The sequence below is a fragment of the Oculina patagonica genome, chromosome 14 (assembly GCF_052425735.1).
Source record: "Oculina patagonica isolate OP01 chromosome 14, crgOcupat, whole genome shotgun sequence".
Classification (NCBI taxonomy): domain Eukaryota; kingdom Metazoa; phylum Cnidaria; class Anthozoa; order Scleractinia; family Oculinidae; genus Oculina; species Oculina patagonica.
Window position 1 is genome coordinate 3,877,950 of NC_135771.1, and position 14,424 is coordinate 3,892,373.

Here is a 14,424-nt window from a genome sequence, read left to right on the forward strand (position 1 = left end):
TTTTTTAGCACATGTATTGCCACATGCCCCGCCCTTAAACTTGCACACTTTTGCACTAGCTGTTGCAGTTTATTTTCTTTCTTTAAGTTCTTTGGTAAGAAAATATTTTAAGAGTTTATTTGCGACCCCCACCCCTAAAAAGTTTGTTTTTAAGTTCTCGAAATTAATTTTTAGAAATAATTTTTTGACGTAAAAATCAATGTAAAAATGTTTCATTGCTTAGCCTTGTTTAGCACAATTTTTTTTAGCTGTAAACAAGCGAGGTAATGAAATAACTTAAAAAATTGTTTACTAGGTATTAAGTGCAAGAGAAATGTACAAAGTAGAGTAGCTCGTCTGGTGTGTCAGGAGCTTACAATATTTAACCTCTGCGGCATTTTATTTTACGCAACAATTACAAAATGTATCAGCTGTAATATTAAGAAATTTTATTGAACAACGTAAATGCAACTGATTTTTGTCTCGATTTAACTATCTTGACGTTAAAATGTGAAATAAACTTGAGTTAAGTGACTGAAGCGTGTCTTGTTCTTATTTGAAACAACGGACTGGAAAATTGCACAGGCTTCGAAAAGCGTAGAGCTGCGCGTGTACAATGTTTCAATCGTTGCATCAAGTTGAATGTCCAAGACAACAAGCGATCTGTCCTTAATTTTAAAAGCGTATCTTGTCCTTTATTTGAAACATAACAGACTGGAAAATTACACAGAGGAACGGAAAGCGCAAGAGAGCTTGACACACGTGGTTTACAATTGTTTCAATCGTTTGCATCAAGTTGCATGTTACAAGACAACTAGAATTTCTTCTTCGCTCTGTTGCCTTGACGCCGGAAGCAAATTGAAAGTGTTCAGAGTTTCTTTAGTCTTTGTTCAAAGTTAAGCAACAGTAAAAATTGGCGAATCATTTTCAGTTAAATTGAATTCAGTGGGCGAATCAAACTTCCTTGAATCAGCATGTGAGTCTACGCAAGCAATACGTATTAAGCAACCAGTTTTTCGTAGAAAAGCGTTGATTTTCCAAAGATTGATTCCATTTCTGCTTCCATGGCTTGTATACAATCAGACTGGTCTCAAGATGTGTTATGTTGGATTCTTTCATGCTCGCTCTCCGCGAATTCGTCGGCCCAACTGCATCGCATCTAGCATGTTCGCGATCGGACTTTCTCTCTGATTTGGTAACTGATAGCGACGTATTTCACCGCGAGCCACTGTCCCAGGTCTGTAGCGGGCTGTCTTCACTCCCCCGTTAGTAAATCCGTTCATGGTAGTAACATTTTTGCGCTGTTCTTCATCGTTCTGCATTATTTGCACCATCTTGACAGCAAAAACACAACACCACGCGACAGTTGATCAAAATGTTTAGATTGCGGTTTTTAAAAATCAGACGCTTTTAAAAACGCGTGGTTGTCGATGAATGAAGCAATGTGATTGGTTGGATGACTAAACCAAAACATATTTGATTGGTTAGCGAAAACATCAAACAGTTTGCTGAAATTGATTGGTCTGGGAGAATAACAATCGACCCTATTCAATAACTGAATGAATAAATGAATGCTGGACTGATCGAAATATAAGCAAACCAGTAAACTCTCTAAGCTCGAAATCTCAAATTTTTTTCCGATTGTTTTAACATTTCTTTAAATGTCAGCTAGTAGAATTTAGAGATAAATCAGTCTGAGAACATATTCCAGTTGATGATTGTTACTTTTTGCGTGGCGTAAAAGGAAAAATTACATTTTGATTACCCTTGAGACTGAAAGGGATTCTTGATGAATCATCTTTGTAGACTCGAGCTACTGACGCTTCGATCTAAGAGAATAGTAATCTCTAGCTTGTATTTTGTGCTCATACTCAAACTAACGCTCGAAACGTCAGTTTCCTGGCTTGGCGGCTTCGGACTTTGTCTATCGAGTGGACACCCACGCTTTTCCCCGAACAACGGCTCACTTATGCGTCGGCCACGCCAAACAACAATTACTTTTGTCATAGCGCAATTACTTTTGTGATAGTGCAACCCTTTTCGGTGGTCCTTTTGTTACGGTTATTGTGCCCTCAATTTTGAATTTAACACGGATGCGTGCAGTTTGCACACTAGGGTTTGTTTCTCAATCATCTTTGTAAACTTAACCCGAGTCACTGCTAAAAAAAACTCCTCCTCAGTAGAGGCCACGAATCAGCTTTATATTTCACCAAGCTTGCATCCAGAGCTGGAGAGAAACTTAAAGCGGAAAAAAATGGCAAAATCTCTGAAATCTTTGATGTGCAATGAGATCTATAGTTCATTAAGAACTAAATAATTAACTAAAGTACCGCCAAAAAGATTGCGTTCTAACGAAAGGCGGTGCGATTGAAAAAGACGACGCAGCGTGTGCAATGAGATCGATAGTTCATTAAGAATAGAATACTAAATTAACTTAAGTACCGCCGAAAAGATTGCGTTCTGAAGGTATGTCGGCGCGCAAGTGACACATTGCTAGCTGGAGGAAAGCTCTAGTTGTCTACTCAAATAACGGATTTCGAAGGCGAAAAAAGAAACTGACGTTTTGAGCGTGAGTCGATACGTCAGTAATCGAATTTCTTTGCGAACTTTTTTTTATTGCCATGCCGGTTTCTTTGCTGCGGGCTTCTTTGATCCAGCGACCAACTTTGTTGTTAGTAAAAATGGTTGATTTCTAAAGAGACCGTCGTACGTTAATTACCGCCCGATAAATTTGGAGAGCTGACATCTCGAGCGTTAGCCCTATGCTGAAGCAAGAAAGACAAGAAACACACAAAAACGAAATAATGATTTAAAGAAAAAAAGTCAAATAATGATGTGTCTGCCTCCACTTTCTTTCCGCTTTGAAAACTTGAAGAATGCGGAAACACAAACACCTCTTTTTGAAGCCGCCAGGCGGAAACACGGTCTTCAAGAAGTGAATAAAAAGACTGCATTACTCTAACTTGGCGTAGACTGCAAAACAGTCGTACTTGCGAACGCGCTCGGTGTTGAAGAGAGCGAGAGGCAGAGCCAATGTCAAAGCGCCCGCGGGCGGCGAGGCCCAAGACGATCGGCGCTTCGCGCCCGAAAGCGCTTTTCCAACGACAAGAGAAAAACGACTGTTTTGCAGTCTAAACTTGGCGGTACTAAAAAGGCTCGCTATACATCCACTTTACAAGAAGAGGGACAACGCGCCTAATTGCAAATAAGAGATTGTCCTAAACGTGACTCCGTCTTTTCTGAAGGAGACAGGAACAATTTCAATAATGTCAATAATAAAGTACCTGTTTTCATGCACGCAGGTTGACAGAATAAACAATTAGAGATTTCGGTTGAAACATAAAAGCGAGTAAGTCAGTGTGTCAGGTAAATTGCCTAAAACACACACAAAATGTATATATATTGATTCAGGAGACTGAAACCTTTCCAGCAAAAATTAGCGCGCTTAAGACGAGGAGGATTTTATAAATTAAAAGGTAATTTCCAACGCCCAGATTGCCTTTAGTTTTTCTAAACTTCAAACTTCTATTAACTTTTCCAAAGCAACTGATCATTGAAAGAATGAGAAACTATAGAATGCAGGGCCACTTCAGTACACCGTGTCGGCGCGCTTTATAGAACGAGGCATAACACAATAGATCTATTCTTATTCAATAACATCTTGCAAATAAGTCGCCCTGTTTCTGTAGTTTAGCCAAAAAATGAATCGCAAACGCGTACGCATTTCTACAAGCTTATACACCTGTATTGCTGTTATAATAGAAAGATTGAGCTTTGTCGCAATGCCGGAAATATGAAGATTCGTGATTTATACGTTGGTCATTGCTTTTATTGATTTGGTGGCTCCTAAAGGAGCCGTTTGTTTTGTGAGGGATGTAATCCACTTATGCTCGCTCTCCGCGGATTCGGCGGGCCAACTGAATGTCCTTGGGCATGATGGTGACGCGCTTGGCGTGGATGGCGCACAAGTTGGTGTCTTCAAACAGACCAACGAGGTAAGCCTCGCTAGCTTCTTGAAGAGCCATCACAGCGGAGCTCTGGAAACGCAGATCGGTCTTGAAATCTTGAGCGATTTCTCGCACAAGACGCTGGAAGGGCAGCTTGCGGATCAGCAGCTCGGTGGATTTCTGGTAACGACGGATCTCACGAAGAGCGACTGTACCAGGCCTGTAACGATGAGGTTTCTTGACTCCACCAGTGGCAGGAGCGCTCTTACGAGCTGCCTTTGTGGCGAGCTGTTTTCGTGGAGCTTTTCCACCAGTTGATTTACGTGCAGTTTGCTTTGTACGAGCCATTTGAAATTTCACGGGAGTATAAAACAAGAACTACTTTCCGTTTTAGCGTTTGATACTTGCAAATCACTTTATACGTTGGCGGGCTTAACGTTGATTGGTTGAAATGGGAGCGATTTCATTGGTCGAAAAGCTACTATACAAAATTTATATTCATACTTCGATCCGATGAGGGCAACTTTTCCATGCTTTTGGTAAAACACTCAATCAATGGCTTATTTGTGAGATAATGAGTCAAGCTTCTTGGTTCGAGGTGTCAATGTACTTGTTTGCAAGAGCGAAAGATTGTCTATATTCAAATACTTCTTCAGCTGTCTGAGCTGAGTGAGCAAAAAAAAAGTTTGTTGCGCTCTGACCACGTGTTTGGGATCAGTTAAGTGAAAAATAATGAAATATGCATGATGTAGTCTCTGTTGTCTTTGTTCGACCAATGAAAGTATTTCTACGTTTCCTGAGAGGTCGTTCATCTGCCTATAAAAAGCAGAAACGGCAGTTAGGTCAGTTATCAGTTACTCTAGTAGCAATTCAACATGTCTGGTCGCGGTAAAGGAGGCAAAGGTCTAGGAAAAGGAGGCGCCAAGCGTCACCGAAAGATTCTTCGTGATAACATCCAAGGCATAACCAAGCCAGCCATCCGTCGTCTTGCTCGCCGTGGCGGCGTCAAGCGAATCTCTGGCCTGATCTACGAGGAGACTCGTGGTGTTCTCAAAGTTTTCCTTGAGAACGTGATCCGTGATGCTGTGACGTACACCGAGCACGCCAAGAGAAAGACTGTGACAGCCATGGATGTGGTGTACGCTCTGAAACGACAAGGCCGTACTCTGTACGGATTTGGCGGTTAGACTGCACTTCCAACACAAACAAACGGCTCCTTTAGGAGCCACCAAATCTCTCAAAAGTCATGATCAATAAAAGGTTTCTCCCTTTAGACTACTGGAATGTTGAGTATCCTGAGAAATCAAGTAATGATGTTGTAATTTGGAGTAACGAACAAACTTGGTGGCTAAAGATAAAAACTGGAATATTTCACGTTTGTGACAACGAATAATCGCAAAGTAGGCCCTATTCGGAATTCACACTGATATAACAAACAACGTTTCTGAAAAAAATTAATCACTTTCTACGACCGACTCACTCCGCGCGCCTTCTTCGTGCCTCGCGGCATATGATAAAGACTCCTTTCAATTTAACCTACGAATACAGCCGCCTCTCATCGCTCCCGCGTTTTATTTCTTCATTCGCGTTTAGCTCGTTGTAGCGGGAGCGGTGAAAGGCGGCTACTTTCAAATCAGCACTGAAAGAATGATCAAACTGTCATGTTATGGAGACTCTTTTAATCTTCATTTGCGTCATTTCAAATAAGGAAAACCTGTGCCACCAGATATAGCGTAAAAATTAGCGTTACATGGGGGGCAATGTAGGACTTTGGCTAAACGATCAAATTTTCAATTTGGCGCCTTTTCTACGCTATCGTATCCCGCGCGCTCACCCGCGCGCAGTGTCGCGTGAACTATATTAGCATAATAATGACCAAAAGCTAACTGAATTTCAATTTGCATGTCGAGTAACGTTGACACGAGGACTGAATAAATGATAAACCGGCTTTCTAACGGCGCGAATTAAAGCAAAAATCTCGGCTCCGCGCATAAGAGAAACAGGAACTGAGCTACTTTTGCTATCCCAGAAACGGGCGTTAGAGTCGTAGAGGCGTTAAAATACTGTTTTGATTTAGCCAGATCATTGGGGTCACAAAATCAAATAAGTTACCAAAATTAAACCATTCCACTGCATTCAACTTCTGTCTTAGTTAGCGCGTCGAGGGTTTTGTATCGTAAGAAAATAAAGTACAAAATATGCTTTGCACTGTAATTCTGATAATGTAACAAGCATTTTGTTGATCGTGACTTTTTTAACATTTGGTGGCTCCTAAAGGAGCCGTTTTTTTGTAGATAAAAGCTTATTTAAGCTTTTGCTTTCTTCTCGGTCTTCTTGGGCAGAAGTACAGCCTGGATGTTGGGAAGAACACCTCCCTGTGCGATGGTGACACCGGCGAGCAGTTTGTTCAACTCCTCGTCATTACGGACAGCCAGCTGAAGGTGACGGGGGATGATTCTTGTCTTCTTGTTGTCACGAGCAGCGTTGCCCGCCAACTCGAGGATCTCAGCGCTCAAATACTCGAGCACAGCAGCCAAGTACACTGGAGCACCGGCGCCAACACGCTCTCCGTAGTTGCCTTTGCGGAGAAGACGATGGATACGACCAACTGGGAACTGAAGCCCTGCTCGGGATGAGCGGGTCTTGGACTTGGTGCCCTTAGCTTTTCCCTTGCCGCGACCTGACATGTTGTGTTTGAATTTACCTTCACGAAAGTTGTGGAAAAATAACAAAAGTCGTGCAGACCTTGAAATTTATAGCTTAATTTTTATGCAAGAAGGATCGAAAAGCACCAATCAAAACATTGTTCAGGATCGATAGCAATTCAAAGAACTTTTGTATTGTCATGCATACAAAAGAACATTGACCTCGAGGGCTAGTACAAATATTGAAATACAGTTTACCATGTAAGGCTGACCAATCAGTGAGCACAAATTTCGATCCGTATGTTAATTGATCTTTTTGTTATTCTAGTATAAATAAAAGATTCATCGAGTTGTCAGGCACTCATTTCTGATCTACAGACATGGCACCCAAAGTTGCAGGAAAGAAAGGCGAGAAGAAAGCCGGTAAGGCAAAGGCCGCGGCTGGTGAAAAGAAGAAGAGAAGGGGAAAGAGAAAGGAAAGCTATGCTATCTACATCTACAAGGTGTTGAAGCAAGTTCACCCTGACACTGGTATCTCCAGCAAAGCCATGGGCATCATGAACTCGTTCGTCAACGACATCTTCGAGCGCATCGCCACCGAAGCTTCCCGCCTTGCCCACTACAACAAGAAATCAACCATCAGCTCCCGCGAGATCCAGACCGCCATCAGGCTGCTTCTGCCCGGTGAACTGGCCAAACACGCCGTCAGTGAAGGAACCAAGGCTGTGACCAAGTACACCAGCAGCAAGTAAACTCACTTTGTGGGTTTCCCGCCAAAACAAACGGCTCCTTTAGGAGCCACCAAATGCTATAAAAGTCAATGAGCAATACAGTGTGCTATCAAACAAATACCCAAACTAGTAAATACTTTACTATCCCATCTGTCCTGAGTATTTTGTCCTTTATTTTAGCTTCGCGTGTCTTTTTCGAAACACGCTCCGAAAGTGAAATCGATTAACGATTGATGTACCGGTAACTATTTACTTAAAAAGCTCGCTGACACGGGAAGCCGAGGGCACCAAAGCTTATCAACATTTTTTCCAGAAAGACGAAAAATAACAGACTCGGTTCGGCAAATGCAGATTTTATTTGCGAAATGGTTTTATAAATATGATCCGTTAAATATATACGCCCTCCACCTTTTCAATACAAACCCAAGTTCCCCCGAAAAATTATTGCACATTACACTGACATTAGCAACATCAGTAGCTACTTTTGTCGTCTCCTCTAAAATAACTTCGTTGTTTCTTGGTTGAAATACTCTCCATTTATATAAGACAAAATGTTAATTTATTATTACTCGAATTTCTCAGTTCAGATTTGAAAAATTTATTTTCCCGAAAGAGAACCCAACCAAAACCAAACAAAGCGCGCTTTTTCGACCAATCAGCTTGCCGCTATTTTTAATCATTGATTGCATCACCAGTTGTAAACTAAAGTCCGCCATCTTTAGTTTGGCGCCCATATTTTTGCAAACATTTCAACCGTATTAGCGGCATAAAGCGATCTCAAGCCGTATTATGGGGGTCTTAAACGTTCAGGAGCAATTGCGACATCGTCGTAGCAGAGATATGGTTGAAAACTATGGCAATGATCAGTGAGTATCGTAAAATAATTCATTTTGTTATGATTTATTTACCCGCGGTTTTGAGGTAAAAGCCGGTAGATTCTGTTGTTCGTTTCATCCTTCCTCATAAATCAGCTGGATTTTTACTTACCAGTAGAATTTTTCATTTTCCCTTTGGGTAAGATAAAGGGTTTTAAACTGGAGTTACAAGCTCATTTATTTGTGGATCTCGAAGCTTAAAACCATTTGATCGCGTTCATATATAAGCTTAAACAGAACGAGATGACGTTTTGCTTGGCAATCCTGAAATGATTTTTCAGTTTGTCTGGTGCAATAAATCTTAGCAACGCCGTAGTTAGCGCATTTTTCCCTCGTCACTGCTTTCCTAAAGAAATGTTTTAATTAACAATCATAGCTGTACTATTTCCTGAGCAGGGGGTTTGGTTTTTTTTTTTTTTTTTTTTGTTCCCCCCCCCCCCCCCCAGCTGAAAGCTGCCTCGTATTATTTTAGAATCGAAGCAAATTTTATATTTCAGTGTCTGGGAAGAAGAGGTTTTAGAGCCCGCCCCCGTCCAACCTCCACAACAAGAAACTAATCAAAGGAGACATTCCCGTAATCGATCGCAGAAAAACAAAATACAATATTATAACAGCAAGAATAACGGACGAAAAGTGAAAACTGGAAACAGACCAATGAGGAGGCATGAAAATAGTAAGTTTTTATCTGGGCAGGAAGGGAGGGGGGGGGGGTGTTAGGGGGAGGGGTATCTGGGTAATGAAAGTTGTTGTAATTCAGTGTTCTGTGTTTCAAAGAAAATTTTATTTACACACTGCAAAAAATGCAGCAATGTTGAAGTTAAGTGTGTGGTGGAATACACCAGGTAAAATTGATTTTTTTTTTTAAAGTCCTGGGGACCCCTCACTATTTCACTGCTAATCAGTCACCTTTAGGGTTAGATTTACCATCTGATTGTCATTGTACAAGTCAAATACATGTCAAAGTTCAAAGTAAAATAAAAGTGCTCACAATCTTTGGATTCCAAACTACCCCCTTCCCCCCTCCCCCCTCCCTCTCACTTTCCAGAATGGTAACACATTGCAAATTATGTGTATGATGAACAGGGAAATGAATTGTTTTGGAGTAAGCTGCCTACCACTGTTCCTTTTTCTTTGTAGCCATGATCATGTTGTCCTATTTGACCCACCCTTCTTTTGAGACACTGCACTCCCTTGGAATTCCCAATGACGTGTAGTTACTTGCTGGAATTGCACATGGTTTTAAACTGCTTATCTTTATTCATATTTCAGTGTGCTTTCTTCTGAGTTTGGTTGATCATGAGGAGATTGGAGAATTTGATCTCTCTGATCTGGTCAACAACAACAAATCTGTGTTTGCTACACTTTTCACAAATGAGGAAAACATGCAGGTATGCCCTTGATTGCTTACCCTGTGAGCAGAGTGACCCTCCATCTTGGTAAATTGGAGGGAACTCTGCTAGCAGGATAATTAGATTTATGTTTAAAGCCTGATTTTCACTAGTGACATTATGCTGTGTGCAAATGAAACGGCCTTGTTTGCCCAATTAAAAAACTCTTTTCAGATTCCCTCTGCATCTGAGCCTTGTAACTAGTAAACATCATGCTTAGATTATGCTTGACTGAGCTTATGCTTATGTCGACTTTCATTTTCACTTGGCACAAACTACTTATGCTTGCATCGCTAGTGAAAACAAGGCTTTAGAGTTGAACAAATTGAGGATAACACTTAGATTTCCAAGTGATCAAAATGTAATTTCATCAAATTACACATTTTGAAAGCAGACTGGTGAAGAAAATAAAGAAAACTGTTGGTGAAGGAAATTCTGACATTAATTCTCGGAACTAACATCAAAAGAAAGTGTATGACAATATTAGGGAGAATTTACACTTTTAGCTTGGGGCTGATTATGTTTCTATATTTTCAGATCTGGAATAAGTTTGTGAGCCTTTCTGAAGAGGAGCAGGAAGTCATTGTTGCAGGGAAGACAAAAACAGCTGCTGTGGGTAAGGACATTGACCGAGGAAGTACAGATGATGACAGGAACATTCCCACAGAGCGAGGTAGGTAGCACACACCTGCAAGGAATCAGTTGTTGTATTCATAAAACCATGCGTGAGATATAGCAACGATGAATACAACTACCATGATTCCCTGCAGGCACGTGCCATAGAGGCAATCAGCCATTCCACTAATAAGCCAACTTGTATAGAAAATCAGCATACATACAGCGTGGTTCAAGGAAACCTTTTTTTTGTAAAAAAGTTTTGTTTTGTTTTATAGATGCTGTGGCAGTTGCAGAGAAGTCTTTTAACAGAATTGAAGGACGAATCAGGGGAACCCTCATGAACAGGCGTTTTCCAATGGTACTACAACAATTTTATTTTTTGAACTCTAGAAAAAACATGCACACAGGTTAAGTCTTTTCGAGGGTATTAAACAACATTTGAAAAACTATCTGCACTTACAAGATACTGTAGACTGAACAATCCCAGTGTATTTTTTTGTGTTTGATTATCAATCTGTCAACTTTCGTTTCATAATTTACTGTATTTATTCAATTAAGGGACCGTTCATTTTTTATGGGGTAGGGGGGCTGGTGGGATTTGATAGATAGTCACTGTTATATATAATGACCCCCCCTTCTTCATCGAAAATTTTTTTTTTTTGATGACCCCCCCCCCAAAAAAAAAAAAAAAAAAATTAAAATATATCGAGCCTTGTGAATAAAGAATTTATCAGTGTACAAAAAGCACATCCCAAATAGCTGGCATTGCCTCAACTGTTTATTGTGGATGTCGTCTGTTAGTATGGGTTGTCTGCACTTGTAACCAATAAGCTGTTGGGTTGAGTTAATGGCATTTGGTACATAACAAAGTAGGGGGGTTCGGGGGCATGCTCCCCCGGGAAAAATTGAATTTTGAGAACCTCAGGAATGTTATTTTAGGCATTCTGGCAATTTTTTTTTACTCTTACAGAAGTACAATTATATTTAGTGACCCCCCTTACAGGCCATATTTTTTTGGCTGGCCCCCCCTTTAAAGCCAAATTTTTTCGGATGGCCCCCCCTCAAATCCCACCAGCTCCCATAAAATGAACCGTCCCTAAGCGCCCTGGGCATTTATTAAATTTTTGGACTGAGTACTCTAAGATTGAAGGCTTGCCTCCCACTGTTAGAATTTGGAGTTCAGTAGGTAATGATCAAACAAATAATAAATTTTGTTTTGTAGTAATTAAATTAGTTGTAATAAAAAAACTAAGTATTTTAAAAAAAAATCTATGAAGTTCATGGATTTTTTTCTCTTTATTTAGGGTGGGCTAAAACATCATGAAGAGGAAGTGATCTCATATTTTTCTGTTGATCCCAGTGCTGTCATGAGCTCAACTGTACCCTCCAGGTATTAACATACAAATTCTACTAGTTTTTTCGACGTTTTTGCTTGTTTACAAGCTAAAATGGTAGAATAGCGGTTAGTGGACAAGATTTGGAACCACTCTCAAGGGACTTTTTTAATTTCTCAAGGGACTGTTTTAATTTCTCAAGGGATTACTTTCCGCAGTGGGTGATCACTTGCCATCTCGTGGAAAAAACGTGACTTGTCACATTTACAAACGTTATATAACAATTTTAAAAGTGACATGTCAGCTTTCTTATCTCAACGCACGTGTCTGAAAGGCAATCTATAAAAAGCGTCGCACAAACAATGGATTGCGTAACTAAAACACGAATAAATAATCACTAGCACTTACATCGTTTAAAAATTACAAACGTCAAAAATAAACCATACCAAAAAACTCGCTCTTTTCAAAGATATTATTGAAGTTAAAACAAATGCAAGAGATGGGGGCTTCTTTTAGCTTAGGAGCGGTTAATTATTTGTGACGTTGTCGATGTTTCCGGTAGAGACAAAAATCAAAATAGAACGTGTCTGGTTTCAATTGCTCGTTCTTGAGAACGGCGTTAGTGACTGCGTGCCAATTTTTCGAGGCGATATTCTGCGCGAGAAGGATATTCTCACTTACATCTGGTGTTCGAACATTTGTTTTTCCACTGGGCCACAAGATCCTACTCTGGGACTGTGAACTGCATCTTCGGAACTTGGCCGTTGGCTGTCAGAAGAAACGTTCTGTAATTTTTAGCTCGCAGGCGAATGACCATTATTTGTTTTCCTTAGTTTAAATTTGATTTCCGGCGTGCGGTTTAAATGCTTTTGTTTAAATGTGACAATTGACAAGCTAAGCAATCTGCGGGGTGTTCGTGGGCGGCATTTGCGATTCTCAGAGATGCGTGCAGGCTTTCCCCTCCATTTTTGCCCCGTCGGCCGAGCGCTCTTCAGAAAGCCTGTTCGCAGGCTAAGAAATACCCGGCGCGGACGAGCCATTTTTGACAAAATTATATGGCTGCATTTTCTCTGCGAAGATAGGAAATTGTTAAACTAAACTACAAAGAAACTGTAATAATAAGTTCGAAGAACAATGCACAGGATAAACCTTCGACTCATACTTCATGCAAAAACGTCGATATCTCGAAGAGACTTTGATTAGAATAAGGGTTGAAATGGTTATAAACATTCTGCATCATGCAGTTAGTCATCAAAAGATCAATCTGCAAGCTGTAGGAGCGGGGAGTCCCATAATAATTATTTGTCCCATAAAAGGACTGGGATACTCGTCCCAATGGACATCTAAACCACCAACACAGTATGAAGACGTTTTTAATTTCTTCTTGTGAGACAAGAGTCCTTAAGTGAGACAAAAATCTGTAGTTAGCACCCCAAGTAAGATCACCAGAATCCCTCCCATTCATGGGGGATTCCCCCCCTGCCCCCCCCCCCCCCGGGACTGCAAGGCACTTTTCATCAAAACATTTAACTCCAACGGAAGAAATTCCAGAAGTTAATGATGAATGCTTTGCTTTGAACTCACGTTTGTACAGGGTTAACAACTCCTTGTGTTACATTGTAACATTGACTCTTTTCTTTCCCACGGTTCAGTGGTGTACGAGAGAAATTGTTCCTCTTCATTGTTCCGTTAGCCAGTGAAAAATTAACCTTTGATCGTTAATAATATTGCCATTTCAGTTTTGACAGGTTATTGGTGCATGGAGTATGTCAGTTTCTGGATTTGAAATCAACTAGTGAGTATTGAACATGCAACTGTTATCATGACAATCCCAATAGCGAATACCCTTTCATTTTATGCAAGGGATTTGTTTTTACAGGATTTACAAAAAAAAGTAAACCTGCAATTAAGGTTATTTTAAGAGATTGAACACCAACTAGTGAGTCTTATTTCCCAGCTCACAGAAGTTTTATCTTCACTATATTACCAGTAAGGGTGTACCTCATGTGTCCCTCCCTTCACTTTAATTTTACCAAAAAGCATTTTTATAATAGTAAATATCAAAAGTTGATACAATGGCCTTTATAATAAAATAATTTTTTAAACAGTAGTCAAAAGAATGTTCTATAAATACTAGCCTGCAAGGAAAACTCCCTTCCGCTTTGCTGTTGCTGCACACTAATTCAAGGAGTCTTTTCTCACTGTTATTTTTTTCCATCACTCTTAGGTATGGACCGCAATGGAAACCGCATCATGGAGATTGAAAACAACCATGAAACGTTTTGCATTCCTTCTCTCCTCCTCTCCCAATATTTAGAACAACACAGATAGCATCGCATAAAAAAATAACATGACGACACATATTGGCAATGAAGTCCCTCAATAAATTATAGAAATTTCTTTTCCGTAGAAAGTGTTCTTGGGTTACTCCATAATATCATTGTTTTTAATAACAATGAGAATTACATTAATAAATTAACTCTGGCTACAGTTTATTTGATAATTACTGTGACTAAAAGAAAAGAAAAGGAAGATTTCTATGTAAAATAAAATTACAAGCTATTTTTTGTTAAGCATAGAAAAATCAGTCCTAAATCCATTTCTTGCTGTTTTAAACAGCATTTAAAAAGTCATTCAATACTTTTTTTTTCTTTAAGAAGTGAATTATTTGATGTGAAAAACTCAAAATGAGAAAACAAGACAGTTATCGAGGATCATACAAAATAGAAAGTTGTAGTATGGAAGAATGTAGTACTATTTATACCATGCCATAGAAAATACAGCCAATCAGAATACAGGAAAGCCGTTGTATATTCGACGGTATTCAACTCAACCTTCCCATAGTGCGCTGCGACTGTATTCTCGACGAAATTTAGTAAGCGTATTTTCTATGGCATGGTATAAAAT

General features: G+C 39.9%; 4 protein-coding genes and 1 pseudogene across 4 annotated transcripts; 3 read left to right on the top strand and 2 right to left on the bottom strand.

Moving 5' to 3' along the window:
• Window positions 1–3,798: 3,798 nt before the first annotated feature.
• On the bottom strand, window positions 3,799–4,300 carry LOC144638332 (histone H3). The gene has a single exon (XM_078497562.1). The coding sequence runs from the start codon at window positions 4,272–4,274 to the stop codon at window positions 3,864–3,866; it is 411 nt and encodes a 136-aa protein (XP_078353688.1). The 5' UTR covers window positions 4,275–4,300; the 3' UTR covers window positions 3,799–3,863.
• Window positions 4,301–4,723: 423 nt separating this feature from the next.
• Window positions 4,724–5,176, top strand: LOC144638367 (histone H4). The gene has a single exon (XM_078497591.1). It carries the CDS (start codon window positions 4,802–4,804, stop codon window positions 5,111–5,113), a length of 312 nt encoding a protein of 103 aa, XP_078353717.1. The 5' UTR covers window positions 4,724–4,801; the 3' UTR covers window positions 5,114–5,176.
• Window positions 5,177–6,164: 988 nt separating this feature from the next.
• LOC144638340 (histone H2A-like) lies at window positions 6,165–6,630 on the bottom strand. The gene has a single exon (XM_078497570.1). The coding sequence runs from the start codon at window positions 6,611–6,613 to the stop codon at window positions 6,233–6,235; it is 381 nt and encodes a 126-aa protein (XP_078353696.1). The 5' UTR covers window positions 6,614–6,630; the 3' UTR covers window positions 6,165–6,232.
• A 303-nt stretch (window positions 6,631–6,933) lies between these two features.
• On the top strand, window positions 6,934–7,444 carry LOC144638349 (histone H2B pseudogene; annotated as a pseudogene).
• A 536-nt stretch (window positions 7,445–7,980) lies between these two features.
• LOC144638273 (R3H domain-containing protein 4-like) lies at window positions 7,981–14,385 on the top strand. The gene is made up of 8 exons (XM_078497497.1): window positions 7,981–8,168; window positions 8,675–8,850; window positions 9,447–9,565; window positions 10,103–10,238; window positions 10,459–10,541; window positions 11,488–11,573; window positions 13,257–13,312; window positions 13,745–14,385. Exons 1-8 carry the CDS (start codon window positions 8,092–8,094, stop codon window positions 13,846–13,848), a joined length of 837 nt encoding a protein of 278 aa, XP_078353623.1. The 5' UTR covers window positions 7,981–8,091; the 3' UTR covers window positions 13,849–14,385.
• The last annotated feature ends 39 nt before the right edge of the window (window positions 14,386–14,424 follow it).

Bases quoted from the DNA above. Each gene is read 5' to 3' on its own strand.
- LOC144638273 (XM_078497497.1), top strand. From the start codon at position 8,092: ATGGGGGTCTTAAACGTTCAGGAGCAATTGCGACATCGTCGTAGCAGA. The intron at 8,169-8,674 runs GTGAGTATCGTA...TTTATATTTCAG, and splicing joins GAAAACTATGGCAATGATCA to TGTCTGGGAAGAAGAGGTTT. The intron at 9,566-10,102 runs GTATGCCCTTGA...CTATATTTTCAG, and splicing joins CAAATGAGGAAAACATGCAG to ATCTGGAATAAGTTTGTGAG.
- LOC144638367 (XM_078497591.1), top strand. From the start codon at position 4,802: ATGTCTGGTCGCGGTAAAGGAGGCAAAGGTCTAGGAAAAGGAGGCGCC.
- LOC144638340 (XM_078497570.1), bottom strand. From the start codon at position 6,613: ATGTCAGGTCGCGGCAAGGGAAAAGCTAAGGGCACCAAGTCCAAGACC.
- LOC144638332 (XM_078497562.1), bottom strand. From the start codon at position 4,274: ATGGCTCGTACAAAGCAAACTGCACGTAAATCAACTGGTGGAAAAGCT.